The sequence below is a fragment of the Azolla caroliniana genome, unplaced genomic scaffold, assembly GCF_043228905.1.
Source record: "Azolla caroliniana isolate FFs.n. ecotype wild unplaced genomic scaffold, voAzoCaro1.0.p SCAF_22, whole genome shotgun sequence".
Classification (NCBI taxonomy): domain Eukaryota; kingdom Viridiplantae; phylum Streptophyta; class Polypodiopsida; order Salviniales; family Salviniaceae; genus Azolla; species Azolla caroliniana.
In genome coordinates, this window is record NW_028230457.1 from 7837771 (window position 1) to 7855100 (window position 17330).

General features: G+C 42.8%; 2 protein-coding genes across 2 annotated transcripts; both read left to right on the forward strand.

Annotated features, from left to right (window-relative positions):
- Window positions 1-10772: 10772 nt before the first annotated feature.
- LOC147849911 ((R)-mandelonitrile beta-glucosyltransferase-like) lies at window positions 10773-12369 on the forward strand. The gene is made up of 2 exons (XM_087336894.1): window positions 10773-11329; window positions 11413-12369. Exons 1-2 carry the CDS (start codon window positions 10777-10779, stop codon window positions 12330-12332), a joined length of 1473 nt encoding a protein of 490 aa, XP_087193020.1. The 5' UTR covers window positions 10773-10776; the 3' UTR covers window positions 12333-12369.
- Window positions 12370-15663: 3294 nt separating this feature from the next.
- On the forward strand, window positions 15664-16608 carry LOC147849912 (uncharacterized). The gene has a single exon (XM_087337282.1). It carries the CDS (start codon window positions 15691-15693, stop codon window positions 16606-16608), a length of 918 nt encoding a protein of 305 aa, XP_087193408.1. The 5' UTR covers window positions 15664-15690.
- Window positions 16609-17330: the final 722 nt, after the last annotated feature.

Below are 17330 nucleotides of genomic sequence, written 5' to 3' on the forward strand. Positions count from 1 at the left end.
TATTACACACATATATTATTATACACACAATTATATACAAATGCATATATACATACCAAACACAAAAAAATAAATTACATATTATATATATTCGAGTGTCAGCACTTTGGTCAGCATATCTGACCCGTTCTCCTCCGTGTGGATCTTTGTCAGCACGAACTCCTGATCTTCAACTCGCTCCCGGATCCAGTGGTACCTACGCTGGATGTGCTTTGTCTTGGAATGATACGCCGCATTCTTCGCAAGGTGGATGGCACTTTGACTATCACAATAGAGTCGGTATTCCTCTTGTCGGATCCCTAGCTCTCCGATGAAGTCCTTCATCCATAGTATTTCCTTGCCGGCTTCCACAACTGCCACGTATTCTGCTCCCGTGGTTGACAACGCAGCCATCTTCTACAGCCTCGACTACCACAAAACAACTCTCCCCGCGTATGTCATGGCATATCCGGATGTGGACCAGCTGGAATCCGCATCAACCGACATATCTGAATTGGTGAAACCGGTAAGTTGGGGTTTACCGGAGCCGAATCGGAGACACATACTTGAGGTGCCTTTCAAGTATCAGAGTATCCATTTTACCGCGTTCCAATGCTCCTTGTCGGGATTGCTCATAAACCGGCTCACCACTCCAATTGCATATCCGATATCTGGTCGAGTACACACCATTGCATACATTAAGCTCCCGACGGCAAAGGCATATGGTATCTTCATTATATCTGCCTTCGTCTTCGGCCTTTGCTTACCGGATAACCTGTAGTTTGTCGGGAGTGTCGATCCGACCAGTTTCGCATTTGACATGTTGAACCACTGAAGCACCTTTGTCACGTACTTCTCTTGTGACAGCCATAATTTCTTCTTTGGTCAGTCCCGGATTATATGCATCCCCAGTATCTGTCTTGCCGGACCCAAGTCTTTCATTGAGAAGGTCCGGTTCAGAGCCTTCTTCAGCGTTCGTATCTTGACTTGGTCTCGTCCGACGATCAACATGTTGTCCACGTACAGGAGGAGTATCAGGAAGTCTCCACCTTCAAACTTCTTCACAAACACGCAGTGATCGGCCTACATCTTGTGGTATCCTTGATCCGTCATGAAGGAGTAGAACTTCTGGTACCATTGCTAGGGAGCCTGCTTCAAACCGTAGAGGCTCTTCTTCAACCGGAAAACCAAGTGCTCCTTCCCTTTCTTCACAAATCCCTCTGATTGCTGCATGTAGATCTCCTCTTCGAGGTCACCGTGGAGGAACGTCGTCTTCACGTCTAACTGCTCTACCTCGAGGTCCATGCTTGCCGCTATGCTCAGCACCATCCGGATGGAAGTAATCTTTACTACCGGGGCAAATATCTCGTCGAAGTCCACTCCCTTCTTCTGTTGGAACCCCTTCACCACGATCTTGGCTTTGTACCTTGGGAGGTTGCTAGCATCTCCCGGTTTCAACTTGTACACCCAATTATTCTGGAGTGCCCGCTTTCCTTTTGGCAACTCCACCTTGGGAGGTTGCTGGCATCTCCCGGTTTCAACTTGTACACCCAATTATTCCGGAGTTCCCGCTTTCCTTTTGGCAACTCCAATTCATACGTCTGGTTCTCATGCAGGGAATCCATCTCGTCCTGCATGGCATTCAACCACGTGCGGCTGTGGGTGTCCTCCTTTGCTTCTTCGAAGCTTTCCAGCTCCCCCTCATCGGTCAGCAACACGCGCTCTGCATCCGGAAATCTCTGGGGGGGCCTTCTCTCTCAAAGAGAATATCTGTGTCTTTGTTTCCGACAACCGGCTCCTCAGTTTGTTCTTCATCCGAATCCAATTCGGGATCTTGGCCGGTTACGATTCCTGCTTCCTCTTCTTCTTCTATTGGTTCGGTGTCCTCTCCGTAACCGGTTGGTTCTTCGAGTTTCAACCGACTCTTAGCCGGGTAGGTCCGTATTTCATCGAATCGGTCCTTTTCGGTCGACTCGGAGTTCATTATCTTCTTCTCCGACTCCCAATCGTCAAGAGTCTTGTCCTCCATGAAGATAATATCTCGACTCCGGAAAACCTTCTTGTCGACCGGATCCCGCACTCAGTAGCCGAACTCATCATCGTCGTATCCGAGGAATATGTTGTCAAGACTGAGAGAGAGAAAGAGAGAGAAAAAGAGATCGAGAGATAATTGAAAGAGAATTATTATATTGAAGTGTAAAATGGATTACAAAGAGTAGGCTACAAAATGGCGTTGAACCAATTTAGGTTTAGGATGGGTGGTAGATCCCTATTAATAAGTAATAGAGAACACTCTAGAATATTCTAGGTTATCCTAGAATATAGAGTAATCTAGAAGATCTCTATAGTATTCTAGAAGGTTCTTGTGGTATAGAACACTCTAGAATATTCTAGGTTATTCTAGAATGTAGAGTAATATAGAATATTCCTATGATATTAGATTTCATATTCTAGGGACTATACATATAAGAATATTAATACAATGGTTAAGGATTTGACATGTGTACAACAAGGTTGTGGGTTTAAATCCTTTCGAGTCATAATGTGAGTGTCATGATCCTTTCGATGCATGATGTGAGTCTTATCATGACACTATCCCCCTTCTTTGACGACACGTTTCACGGGTTGTAGGGTTTGTATTCGGACCTGGTTTACAAGGATATTGGCGATGAAATGCATTGACGAGTTCTGCAACATTGGAAAGATTTGCAGCAAGTTCCCAAGTTCGATCATTGGGGGTATAGCCTAGCCAATCGACTAGGTAATACAACTTTTTGTGCACGATTTTAGAATCGAGAACGGCAGCAACTTCAAATTCAGGCCCGTCCAAGAACTCGACAGGTGGTGGGGGTGTCGTATGACGGCTCGAATTGAACTTGTAGTATAAGGTTCCAAAAGGGATACATGAAACACCGGATGAAGATGCATGTGCGGAGGGAGGTCAAGACGAAATGCAACATCACTTATCTTACCAGTGATCATGTAAGGGCCAAAACGTTGGTAATCCAATTTACTGCAAGGTCGAGAGGTCTTGATGTTGTGTTGGAGAAGCCATACATGATCCCCAATGCGGAACTTTTTTGAGGAGTCTAGACAATGATGATCGGCAAGCCTCTTGTCTATAAATTGAGCATCGTGCAAATTGTGGATAATGTTAGCTTGAATTTCTTGGAGGCGGCTAAGAAGATCCTCGGCAGCAGGGTTGGTAGGAACTTCTGGATGTGCATTCTGACAGGAACAACACGCTTCGATGAACACCGCTCGGCCACAACCAAGCTTAGAATCAAACACAGAAAACAGGGAATGAAAAACACGACACAAAGGAGAGAAGAGTACACATGATGTTTAACGTGGAAAACCATGAGAGGGAAAAACCATGGGAGTCCATAGACTCCAAACTATCACTATATCACAATGATTAAAATAGTGAGCTCACGGAGGCAACGACCTCTTCCTCTCTCTCTCTCTCTCTCTGTACACTGTTACGCGCTCTCTAGTCTTGCGCCAACAAGAATGACAATAACACTTTACTAAGTTTGCCCTAAGTCATATTTATACTAATATGACTTTTTGGCTATTTACAAATATAGCTCCGATGGACTCTTAGAAAACATATTTACGAATATGTCCCTTCATCCAGTGAGCACTTCTCACCGGGCCTTCACCATCCGGCTGTTGCCGGGTACTCCTCATCCGGTTCTCACCGGGCCTTCACCATTCGGCTCTTGCCGGGGACTCCTCATCCGGTTCTCACCGGGCCTTCACCATCCGGCTCTTGCCAGGGACTCCTCATCTGGTTCTCACCGGGCTTTCACCATCCGGCTCTTGCCGGGTACTCCTCATCCGGTTCTCACCTGGCCTTCACCATCCGGCTCTTGCTGAGTTTGCTCATCAATACTGTTCTTCTCACTTCCCATCCGGAGGGACCTTTTTCCTAACACATTCATCGTCCACCAAGGATGACAGCCCGTATTTGCGAAAAATGGGGAATATACTGTAGAAGAATGGGCTGAGTTGTTGTAAGAGAATTCCGCCAAGTGCAAAAAATCAACCCAATCATCTTCTTGATAGTTGATGAAACAACGAAGATATTGTTCCAATGTCTGGTTGGTACGCTCTGTTTGGCCATTTGTTTCAGGATGATAGCCCGAAGAAAGCTTAACTGAAATGTGGAGAAGTTTGAACAGGTGCTTCCAAAACTTTGAGATGAACTGTGGACCATGATCACTAATAATATCATCAGGCATACCATGATGCTTAAATACCTCCCGCATAACGAGATCAACCACCTCTTGACTAGTAATCGACTTTGTACATGGCAAGAAATGTCCATAGCGTGTGCGGAAAGCTGTGTTCCATTCATCCCCCGGGCGAATCCGAACTAGATTATATGCTCTACGAAGGTCCAACTTCGTGAAATATTTTGCACCATTGAGACGTTCCAAAAGATTCGGGATTAATGGTAGAGCATATTTATTCCGGATAGTCACTTTGTTTAGCCCTCGATAATCCACGACCAACCGAAGAGTCCCATTCTTCTTCTTAACGAAGAAGATAGGTGCACCAGCAGGGGATCTAGAATGCTGAATGAATCCATTTACCAAATTCTCATCAATATATTCCCGCAAAGTCTATAGCTCTACAGGGGAGAGATTATAAATTGGGCCACATGGAGGTTCTTTCCTTGGTTGTAAGTCAATAGGGCAGTCGTATGGCCGATGCTCCAGCAATGTATTGGCCTTCACCTTATCAAAGACATCTGAAAACTCCTTCTATTTCTCTGGTAGTTTAATGTCCGCTTCACATGAAGTAGATGATGGAGTTGCAATTATTGTGAAGACGAACATGGCCTCGTTCCCCCCTTCCTCCCGCAACTGTCGTAAAGAGATGCGCGATAACTCTGGGGGATCTATTATCACATGTAGGAGAGAGGGATGCGGGGTTTGTGCTTTTTTCCCGGGTCTCCTCAATTGTTCTTTTCATCCAATCAAGTGAGTCGAGTTTTTTCAGCACAAGTCGAGCTTTGTAGCCTACTCTTTGTAATCCATTTTACGCTTCAATATAATAATTCTCTTTCAATTATCTCTCTATCTCTTTTTCTCTCTCTTTCTCTCTCTCAGTCTTGACAGTTTGAACCAATTTAGGTTTGGGATGGGTGGTAGATCCCTATTTATAAGTAATAGAGAACACTCTAGAATATTCTAGGTTATCCTAGAATGTAGAGTAATCTAGAAGATCTCTAGAGTATTCTAGAAGGTTCTAGTGGTATAGAACACTCTAGAATATTCTAGGTCATTCTAGAATGTAGAGTAATATAGAATATTCCTATGATATTAGATTTCATATTCTAGAGACTATACATATAAGAATATTAATACAATGGTTAAGGATTTGACATGTGTACAACAAGGTCGTGGGTTCAAATCCTTTCGAGTCATAATGTGAGTGTCATGATCCTTTCGATGCATGATGTGAGTGATATCATGACATATGCAAGGCTGGGACTTTGGGTCCAACTTTGCTCTCCGGTCCTTTGCCACATGCACGTAAGTGAGACACCCGAAAACCTTCAGATGCCGGTAAGACACTTCATTACCGGTCCACACTCTCTACGGCGTGTCTCTGTCCAAGGGCACTGAGGGTGATCTGTGTATCACGTACGTCGCTGTCAGCAGTGCCTCAGCCCAAAACGTCTTGGGTAACTTTGCATGTGCTAGCATACTCCGGACCCTCTCCATTATGGTCTGGTTCATCCTCTGGACCAGCCCATTTAGTTCCGGCGTCTTCGGCATGGTAAATTTGAGCCGGATGCCCTTCGAGCGGCAGTACTCCTGGAAATGCCCCCGCCCGATATTCTCCTCCGTTATCTGCTCGAACCGCCTTCAGCTTCCAACCGGTTTTTCTTTCCACTCTCGCGTGGAGCTCCTTGAAAACAGATAACACCTGATCCTTCGTCTTCAGCAGTGTGGCCCACAGCTTCCAGTTGTGGTCATCTATGAACGTCACGAAGTACTCGATCCGGCATGTGACTTCATGTCCACTGGACACACATCGGTATGCACCAACTCTAGTGGTACATTATGTCTCATTGGTGGCCTTGATTGGAAGGAGGTCTGGTTTTTCTCATCGGCCAGGCAGTCGGTGCACTTCTCAAGGTGCACGTCTTTCACCGGAATGAGGTTGTCATCAACAAGCCTCTTCATCCCCTTCTCATTCATGTGACACATTCTCTTGTGCCACAACTCACCCGCAATGTCGGATGCAACGTTCACTTCTTTTCAGGATAATCGGGCATTCATTAGGCACAGTGTGTTGACTTTCCGGGCCTGAGCCACTATTAGGCTCCCTTTTGCAGAACTTCATGACACTGTTCCAGATGCTACCTATGTAGCCTTGATCATCTAGTTGACCGGTTGATATCAGGTTCAGTCGAACCTCCGGAACATGTCGGACATCCTTCAGCAGCAACTTGCATCCGGTTGATGTCGTCAACAACACATCTCCTATGCCGATAATTCGGCATGTCCCTTCATTCCTCATCCGGACACAGCCGTGCTCACCGGCTGTGTACGATGAGAAGCATTTCCGGTCCAGGGTCAGGTGGAACGACACTCCGGAATCGACAACCCACGTTGTCTCGTCGCCGGCAATGTTCAACTCACTCTCCTCGGTGATGAGCATCAACTCTTCTTCACTTGCCGCGATTGTTGTCGTTCCCTTTCAGTCCGGTCCCCTCCGATCTTTACCGTTCCGGTCCGGTGACCGCTTCGAATTAGTACTGTCGGTTTCCTTGTCTTTTCGGAAGTGCCGACAGTTCCTCTAGAAGTGTCCTAGCTTGCCACAATAGAAGCAAGTAGGCCTCCCCCTTGACTTTGACCGTGTCCCCGACTTTTCCTGGTTCTGGGGACTACGGTTCCTTTGTCTTCCGCATTCCGATTCGGTAAGGAGCGCTTTGGAGTCGGAGATCATATCTTTGTCTTTCTGACGCGCCTCCTCATCTAGCAAGCTCAACTTGACTCTTGCTAGGGATAACTGTTTTCCTTCCAGCCCGGCGTTACCCAAAGTGACAACTAATGTCTCCCAGCTATCCGGGAGGGAACCGAGCAGGAGTAGTGCTAGTACCTGATCGGCTAGAGGTACTTCCAACGATGTTGCCTGGTGAATCAGCCCCTGGAAGGCATTCATGTGCTTTGCCATACTGGAGCCTTCTTGGTACCGGAGCCTCACTAGCTTCCGAAATACCGAAACCCGATTAACAACATTTTTGTTCTGAAACATAATGCCGATCTTCTCCCAGAGTTCATGAGCCTTGCTCTCCTCATTGAAGTTGTTGTACAGGCTCATGTCGATGAAGCACCAGATGTAAGGTGTTGTCTTCATGTGCATAACCTCCCACACTGTGGCGTCGATCTTGTCTAGTCTTTTGTCCCCGAACTGAGCCGGCAACCAAAGATCTTTCACAACGAGCATGTCCCTCATCTTCGACTTCCACATTGAGTAGTTGGTGCCGGTGAGCTTGAACATGCCTCCCAACGAATCTTCCATTTTCTGTGTCGTTTCACTCTAATACCAGTTTGTAGAGAATATGCAGAATAATCTTCGGCCACAATTGAGACTTAGATCACTTAATGATAATTAAACACAGAAGAAATGAGAAATGGAAGTAAGTACAGAAACAGAAGAGAATGCACAGGATGTTAACATGGAAAACCCTAAACGGGAAAAACCACGAGAGCCCACAGACTCCAAACTATCACTATGTCGAGAGGAATACAACAGGTAAACATGGAGGCAGCGACCTCGTACTCACACTCTTCTTCTGGCGGTGGTTACAACAGAGACTTACTCTATTTCTCTCTCTCTCTCTCTCTGTTACGCTCTGTATAGCAGTTACACTCAATAACTCTATACAAAATAATGACAACACACACAGTTACTATTTGCCCTAGGTCATATTTATACTAATATGACTTTCGGGCTAATTACAAATATAGCCCTTGTGGGCTCTTTGGAACATATTTACATATATGTCCCTTCATCCGATGAGATGTTCTCATCGGGCCTGCAACATCCGGTTCTCATCGGGCCTTCATCATCTGATTCTCACCGGCCCTTCATCATCCCATCCGAAAGGGACCGAAATCCTAACATTAGGATTCATGTCTACCATGCGAAGTTGAAACATATTGAGGTGTGGTTTCATCATATCCGAGAGCTTGTAACAGAGAAGAAGCTTGAAGTCGGGAAGGTCGACATCAAGATGAGCATCGTTGATTTCTTGACGAAATCAGTCCCATATCAACGCTTCAGAGCATAGAGGTTAATGAGGGGATTAAGACAAGCGACAGAGTAGAAGAGAGTTGAACAAACAATCGTAGCAAGTAAGTCGATGACCAACTCGATTGGATAAACCGAAGAAGCAAAGTCCAAAGAATCGGAAAGGCAAAAGGCTAAGGACATAGCCTAGTGCGAGGATGTCAAATGGAAAGAAAACGATCGACGGACGAGCAAAGCCAAAGATAGATCGAGGATCCAACGGGGAGGACAAGAGCCAGCCGATCAAAACGAACGAGCCGATTTGGATGCAAGACAATTCAAATCCACACGATCCAATTGACCTAATCCTGCCGAACTAGGCTAGATTCTGACTTTACCTCTACAGACTCGGTGGAATGTTGACTACCTTGTATGTATACAATTGTAACTTTAGATCAAAACTGTAATCTAGGTTCACGGGGGAGATAACCCCAATTATTTGTATACATAGGAAGAGTAGACCTTTTAGGGGGGAGTTTGTTGGTATAACAGGCTAACTCCTTCCACTTTGTATACTTAATGTAAACACATCTTCGAGTTAGGGGTTCTGTATATATATAAGCCCAACTGTAACATTGTGTGAGAGAGTGTTTTTTCATAAGAGAATAAACAGAGTCTCCATTAGAGCTTAACTATGTCTATCCTACCTTCTATTTTCTATTTTCATTCATATTCTGTCTGTGTTGTTTGTTGCACACATTTTCTATAGGTCCTCACATATTCTTCTGCACATCATATTCTATAATATATTCTATATTGAAGTACATATTTAAACACATCACTTATCATGTGTCTCTTTTTTGCTATTTAAGAATTTTCGCAAGACCAATATCTACTACCAATCAAACAACATTTTGGGTGTCCTAAAAGCTCGTAAAAACATGCCTTCTCTAGACATTGGGACAAAGAATTAGGGTGATTACAGAGAGAGCCAGAGATATGTGCGATAATTTAGATATAATAAGGGTTTCTATGTAGATTTAAATCAATTCCCATAGATTTTGTGGAGATAAGAAATTTGGATGGTTGTCTACCACCTCCAATGTGGCTCAATCGCGTTAACTCTTAGTGTTTTGGAAGAGGTATTCAAGAATATGATGTGGTGTCATGGATTACTCTAATAGAGGTTTATATCGAATTAGAGTTCGGTGAAGACGCAGTCCATTGTTTCTATCAAATGCAAAGAGAAGACATATTCTTTAACGTGGCATCTAATAATGTTGTAATTGAAGGTTGTGTTAAACATATACGACACAAGATATCCCTACACATATGGCCATATGCAAGGGCAAGGTCTATTGCCCAATCAAACAACATATTTTCTACCCATATATTTGAACTTTTGGTGAGTGAATTATTTAGTCTTCTAGTTAGCCTAAACATTTTGAAGAATCTTGTTGCACTAATGGTGATAGGCTTATAACTTAGTGGTTTCCTTTTTTGATTATGGTCCCATGAAAAGAATGGTATATATCTAATTGCTAGTGGTGATCTAGAGTTCAACAGGTATTCTCTTCTCATTTATGTGTAATAATCATTTACATATACTATTTAAAATGTTTACATCAATAATGAAAAAAGGAAGAAAGAAAGATAGTTAGAGAGAGAGAGATGGACAAACGTTATGGCTCAAAGCTAGTTGGGCCATAGTTGAAATGTTTGGTTGTCATCAATCAGAGACCGTGCATAATGTGAATACTGAAATAATTTATGGTGGATGGGAAGCTCTAAAAGAGAATCAACATGATTTCTGGCACAACAAATAGTGACCTCTCATTGATAGCCTAATCCAATAGCTCTCTAACACATGGTAAATCAAATAAATCCAAAGCTTCTCGTTTGCATGGTTAACGGTACACAAACAAGGACCTTTGTCTTTTCTACATTTCTAAAATGTGTGTGAGCTCGACAAATGTTACAGCTCAACGCTAGTTGAAAATTGAAATGTTTGATTGTCATCCGTTGGAGACCGTGCATGATGTGGACACTGAAATAATTTATGGTGCATAGGAAGTAGCTAAATTTAATAGTTTTTGCAAAACATTGGAACAACAAAATCTCTAAAAGAGAACCAACATGATGATTAAGTGTTGTACTCGGTGAAGGCTTTGCCCCAGGGCAGCATGTACAACCTCTCCCCTAAGGCATTATTGTCCTCTATATGAATTGGTGAGAACTACATGAATATAGCCAACACGTGAGCATTGTGTAAAGAAAGAAGTACGCAAGATTAGACAAGAGAGGGCAATGGAATGGGCGTAACTTGGCGCATCATCGACGAGCACGACAATCGAAAGTCCTCCTAATTTATGGTGCATAGGAAATTAGCTAAATTTAATAGTTTTCGAACACATGGAAAAGGCAGCACGTACAAACTCTTGCCCAAGGCATTATCCCTCCCCTATATAAAGTGGTGAGAAGTCCATGAATATATCCAAAGAGTGAGCATTGTGTAAAGAAAGAAGGCTAGACAAGAGGGCAATGGAAGGGGTGTTGGCGCATCATGGACGAGCACGACAACCGCATGTCCTCCTTTTGCCGTTCCCGGCACAAGGTCACATAAACCCTCTTATCGATTTAGGGGAACGATTGGCCGCTTCGGGCATATTGTCTACACTTGTCCTCCCACGGGGCATGTTGTCCAAGGGGCTCGTAGTCCCCGAGAAGCATCTCCTCATCCGCTTCGCGACCCTCGACCTCCCGTCGGAGATTGACGCGAAGCTGTCATCGGGAGACCAATCGTGGGAGATGTTTGAGATTGTCGACACCGAGATCCTCGGCCCTCTTAGGACCTTCATGACCGCTTATCGTGCCACCAATTCAGGTGCCAGTGCCATTGTAGGTGAGCAGCACCTTGAGATTCTGCCGCCCATTTCTTGCCTCATTTCGGACAGCTTCATGCCCTGGACCGTGGAACTGGCCTGCGAGATGGGCGTCCCGAGGGTCGAAATGTGGACCGCCTCCGCCACCGCCTACGTCTTCGGCTGTTCCATACTACCACTCATCTCAAAGGGCCTCTTACCCTTCATTCAAGGTACATTCTCTCTCTCTCTCTCACACACACACTCTCTCTCTCACTCCCTGCATGTCTCCTCATTACTGATTCTTCTCCAACAGGTACACAGGACATTGTGCTTGACTTTCTGCCTGGCATCTCCACCTCCCGATTGGGTAACGTGCCTGTAGAAACCCTGAAAACAAAGGATCTTACACACCCATTCTTTCAAATCATCGTTCAATCCTTCTTGCGTGGCGCCGAATCTCAGCGAGTCCTCGTGAACTCTTTTGACGGGGTCGAGGCCGGCGCAATGGAGGCATTGAGAGCAAAGAATGTGAAGATGACCCCCATTGGCCCAACATTTGGGGTAGGACATAAGAAGGACAGCCCTAGCCTTTTGGATGAGGCTCAATCCAAATGCTTGCAGTGGCTTGATAAGCAAGCACCCAAATCGGTAGTGTATGTGGCCTTCGGGTCAGCCGGATTCTTGTCGAGGGAGGAGATGCGGGAGTTAGTGGCCGCATTGGAGGCGTTCGGGAGGCCGTTTTTGTGGGCGATTCGCGATGGCTCCGCCACCGAATCGCTCCCCGTGAGTTTCCGCGCCGGTAACCTTCCTACCGAGAAAGGCCTCATAGTGTCGTGGGCACCCCAGAGGCATGTATTGGAACATGGATCGGTGGGAGCTTTCGTGAGCCATTGTGGGTGGAATTCCCTGTTGGAGAGTATTTGGAACGGTGTTCCTGTCGTGGGGTGCCCTCGCATGGCGGAACAAAACACCAACATGTGGCTTGCCCAAGAATGGGGCATTGGGGTGGCGGGTGTGGACACGATGATGGGCGGCATAGGGAGCCTACGTAGCACCACCCTCGTAAATGCGTTGCAACGTGTAATGGGAACGGTAGGTGTCGACGACGAATCCTTAACTCAGGTTAAATTGAGGAAGAAGGTGGTTGAGATGGCGGCGATTGCACGTGCTGCCATTTCGCCCTCCGGAACCTCCACCCTGGCATTCCAAGAGTTTGTGGATGAACTCCTTTGAGGGTAAAATGCTAGTGAAAGAAGCAAAAGAAAGAAACATGTCTGCAAACCCATGAAATCATGCAATGTTTGAATCAAACTCCATAATGTGCTAATGTGTTGCTAACTCCATAATGTTTAGGATAAGCCAGCCTTGATTCGCAAACATTGGTATCATCTTTGGTTAAGTCACTGTGTTCTGCTGTGTTGGCTTATATGTGTTTACTGGTATGTGATTGATGTATTATAACCATGCTTGGCACGTCCACGTTGGTAGAGTTAATGTTCACCATGGCACTTTCAAAGATTGAAAGACCATGAGGATGATAATAATAGATAATAAAACTAGATGGCATGTGATCCAACAAGCTCCTATAGATACTTAGTCAACACCAATAATTAACTCCAAATATTGATGGTAGTACATATAGGTCACCAGCTAACCCTCCCTCCACAATGACTCACATCCCTTGAAATGTAATAAAAAACACATTACGTACTACTTAATAGCGATGGGCTTGGTTCGGTTTATTGGCCGTGAAACTAAATCAAACCATCTATTCATAATAAAAACCCAACCAAACCGTTTAAAAAGTATGAAGCCATTTAAATTGAATTGTTTAGAACTGAACCGTTTAAGCCGTACTGTATAGAAAGTATGAGAAACCGGGCTTGGTTTAGTTTCTTGGCCTTGAAACCAAACCAAACCATCTATTGATAATAAAAACCAAACCATCTAATCATAATAAAAACCAAATCATCTATTCATAATAAAAAACAAACCATCTATTCATAATAAAAACCAAACCAAACCGTTTAAAAATTATGAAGCCATTTAAATTGAACTGTTTAGAACCAAATTGTTTTAGCTGTATTGTATAAAAAGTATGATAAACCAAACTGTTTCCGCAAAATTTAGAACCATAGCAAATTGGTTCATCATAAAAACCAAACCAAATTGTTTAAAAATTATGAAGCCATTTAAATTGAACTGTTTAGAACCGAACTGTTTAAGTTGTACTGTATAAAAAGTATGAGAAACCGGGCTTGGTTCAGTTTCTTGGCCTTGAAACCAAACCAAATCATCTATTCATAATAAAAACCAAACCAAACCGTTTAAAAATTATGAAGCCATTTAAATTGAACTATTTAGAACTAAACTGTTTCAGCTGTATTGTATAAAAAGTATGATAAACCAAACCGTTTCCGCAAAATTTAGAACCGAAGCAAACTGGTTTATCCTAAAAACCAAACCATCTATTCATAATAAAAACTAAACCAAACCGTTTAAAAATTATGAAGCCATTTAAATTGAACTGTTTAAGTTGTACTGTATAGAAAGTATGAGAAACCGAGCTTGGTTCAGTTTCTTGGCCTTGAAACCAAACCAAACCATCTATTCATAATAAAAACCAAACCAAACCATTTAAATTGAACTGTTTAGAACTAAATTGTTTAAGCTGTATTGTATAAAAAGTATGAGAAATTGGGCTTGGTTTGGTTTCTTGGCCTTGAAACCAAACCAAACCATCTATTCATAATAAAAACCAAACCAAATTGTTTAAAAATTATGAAGCCATTTAAATTGAACTGTTTAGAACCAAATTGTTTAAAAATTATGAAGCCATTTAAGTTGAACTGTTTAGAACCAAACTGTTTAAGCTGTACTGAATAAAAAGTATGAGAAACCAAACCATTTACGCAAAATTTAGAACCAAAGCAAATTGATTTATCATAAATCAAAACCAAACCATTTGTTACATAATCCAACCAAAAAAGGAACTAGAGCTTAAATCAAACCATTTTTGACATAAATTCATATGTATGTTGTCTAAAACAGATCCATAGATTTTAGATAATAAACAGAACCAAAGATTAGACATAATAAACATAACCAAAGATTACACATAATAAACAAAACTAGATATTAGTACCAAGGACAAGAAAACATAAATTTACACCGCATTTTTAATGCTTTTTGAAGAAAGATTAGACATAAACGACACAATGCAGTTACTAGAGTCTCTGGAACATCATAAGAAACGGAAATTTACACCACATTTTCTAATCATATGGAACATTGTTCTCAACTTTTCTGTTGAGGTGAGATAACCCCTAATGTTGACTTGATGCCCAACTGAAAACTGTGCACCATACACCTTAACATATGTGAGGGAGCCAAAATTTCCTTACCATGTTCATTTTGTAACAACATGCTAAACTCCTTTGCAATTGCTTGTGCATCACTAGCTCCATAAAAAGTTGTTGCTAATAATCGATTGGAAATCGAACTCGACAAAAGAGAGCATGTGCACAATGTTTCCATGATCCAACACCTGGAAATACATGCACAAAATCCAATATCATTGATCTCGAGCCCTAGGGCCTAAATTTGACAGGTTAATATTAAAGTTTTTTGACGACCATTTTTTAAAGATGTATGTCATATGCCATAATAGTGCAAAAACTAACAAGTCATTTGACTAACAAATTTTTAAAATGAAAGGCCTATATAATGCAATAAATATTGTTACCCATTTCATCACTATCAAAAGTATGCAAAGATAGACAAATTAGCATAATTATATTACAAAGCTAATGAGACCCATAAAATAAATATCATGTTAATGTTTTTTAAGCCAAAGCACAAACAAGCTATGTATCTATTTTTAGGGTAGTGTAAACTTACATATTATAGTGTAATGTTTTTTTCCAAAAAATATAGTGTAAAATTAAATATGTACGCTCACACTATGATATTTACTATCCATGTTTCTTTATTAAACGAAAATTTCTAATAAAAGATAGTAATAAGCATGACAGAAATAGGTTTAATAGTTCAAACTAAAAAAAAAAACCTAGAGTCTAGACTCTTAGAATATTTAATAAAGGTTTTTCCGTAAATTAAATTTTAAGTTACTTTTTTTTTCCAAAAATAAGTTTCAACCAACATTTTTAGTAAAGAATAAAGATTTAAGAATATTGTCATATATGTATGACGTGGCAATTCTTGAACCAAACTGATAGTTTGCCAAGATTGATAAAACGGTTAAAGAATGAAACGGATGTAATAGAATACTATAAATAGAAGTACAAACCTGAGGCTAAGGACAGGCTATTTTGGGGAGAAACAATTCTGTGTATTTTACATTGGTGGAGACGACGGGAGATCAACCACCGGCCACTCTGCACATCGCAACAGCCGCCAAGAAACAGCCGCCCAGCCACAAATAGAAGAGCCGCCCAGCCACAAATAGAAGAGCCGCCCATAATTGCCCTCACGTTCAGCCCATCAGCCTTCACCACACAAAGTAATCAAAATGCAACAACAGGAAGGCAACGACACAAGCATGCAACCTGAATTCGGCGAACATACGTCGATGCATACAACCATGGAGCAAATGTTCCAAGCAATGTCTACAATGATGATTCAGGTAAATCACACAAACCAAGCACTCATGACATGGCTCACCTCTCAATCTCAATCTACAGGAACAATGAATGATCAGAAAAAAGATTCCCGAATACGTCCAAGATCATTCTCGGGCCTCCCCACAGAGGATGTCCTAGCTTGGCTAGATCATTTTGACCTTGTCGCAGGTTATCACGATTGGAATGATCAAAGAAAGGCATTGGAGCTGCGGACAGTATTAGAGCATGTCGCCGCCACATGGTTCATACAACAACCGGAGGAGATCAAGAATGATTGGCCCTATTTGCGGGAGCAGCTCATACAACATTTCGCCAACAACGACGTGATGCAATCCGCACTACAACAACTGAATAGTCTCCGTCAGCAACCCAATGAGCCGGTGGCACAATTCGCCGTAAAGCTAAAGCAACTACTACTTCGAGTCGACCCCAACATGAAGGAGACCATGAAGTTGTACTTCCTACTACCACGGCTGCGACATGATCTTTATCGGCGCGTTCGAGATCAAGGACCGACATCATTTCATATGGCAATCCAAATCGCTCAACGGATTGAGGCACCCGATTACATAGAGTTACCGCCATCCACACAACCCCCGAGCAATAATCATCAGAAACAACCAGATAATTCCTCGGTTTCACCAATGGACATCGACGTACAAAACGTACAGTTCAGTAGGAAAAATAGCTTACCTGATCGTGATTCTAACGGCAAGCCGCGTTGTTTTTACTGTAATTCATATGGCCATGTTAAGAAACATTGCAGAAAATTGGCGGCATCTAAACATCATCAGAATACTCAAGTCCAATTGGCTGATTTGACGTCACTTGCCGAGGTACAGGGAAACCACCAAGCGGGAAACTGATGGAGGAGCAGCTACCGCACATTCAAGTCGCAACCTCCTCCAAACGACTGGTATGTTCCACATTAGCACAGATAGATAACACATCACAGGAGGCTCTCTTAGATTCAGGAAGCACAATCTCCTCTATTAGCATAGATTTAGTCAATTCATTAAACTTACCCACATCCCCAGCAGCACAAATACAAGTAGTTTTTGGCGATAAACAACAAACCTACCGATCATCTACACAAGCACATTGTACTTTCTTTTTAGCACAACATAAGTTCCTACATTCCTTTTATGTATTACCACGCCAATTATTTCCCATGACATTAGGATGCGATTGGTTTATCAAAACTGGAGCGCAACTACATTTTGATACTCAATCGCTAGTTTTGCCATCCCTTAAGCCGTTCACCACGATTCCCTTGTTTAGCTCACCACAACTTAGCAACCACATAATGCATACACAAGTTCATCTAGAATCAACCACGGTACGTACTGCCGACATCCGCCGACTCTTGCGGGAATTCCCGACATTATTTCGCAAGACAACGACCACGACGCAAATCAATTTGCCTGTCCAACATACAATCCCGACAACCACAGGACAACCAGTTCGGATGGCTGCCAGACGACGCTCTCCCTTGGATAATCAAAGGATCAATCAAGCAGTAAGAGACATGCTGGACAAGGATATTATAGAGCCATCGAGTAGTGATTGGGTCTCGGAGCCGCATTTG

Excerpts from the sequence above, each read along its gene's own strand:
- LOC147849911 (XM_087336894.1), top strand. The coding sequence starts at position 10,777 with ATGGAAGGGGTGTTGGCGCATCATGGACGAGCACGACAACCGCATGTC. Across the intron at positions 11,330-11,412 it reads CCTCTTACCCTTCATTCAAG|GTACACAGGACATTGTGCTT; the intron begins GTACATTCTCTC and ends CTTCTCCAACAG.
- LOC147849912 (XM_087337282.1), top strand. The coding sequence starts at position 15,691 with ATGCATACAACCATGGAGCAAATGTTCCAAGCAATGTCTACAATGATG.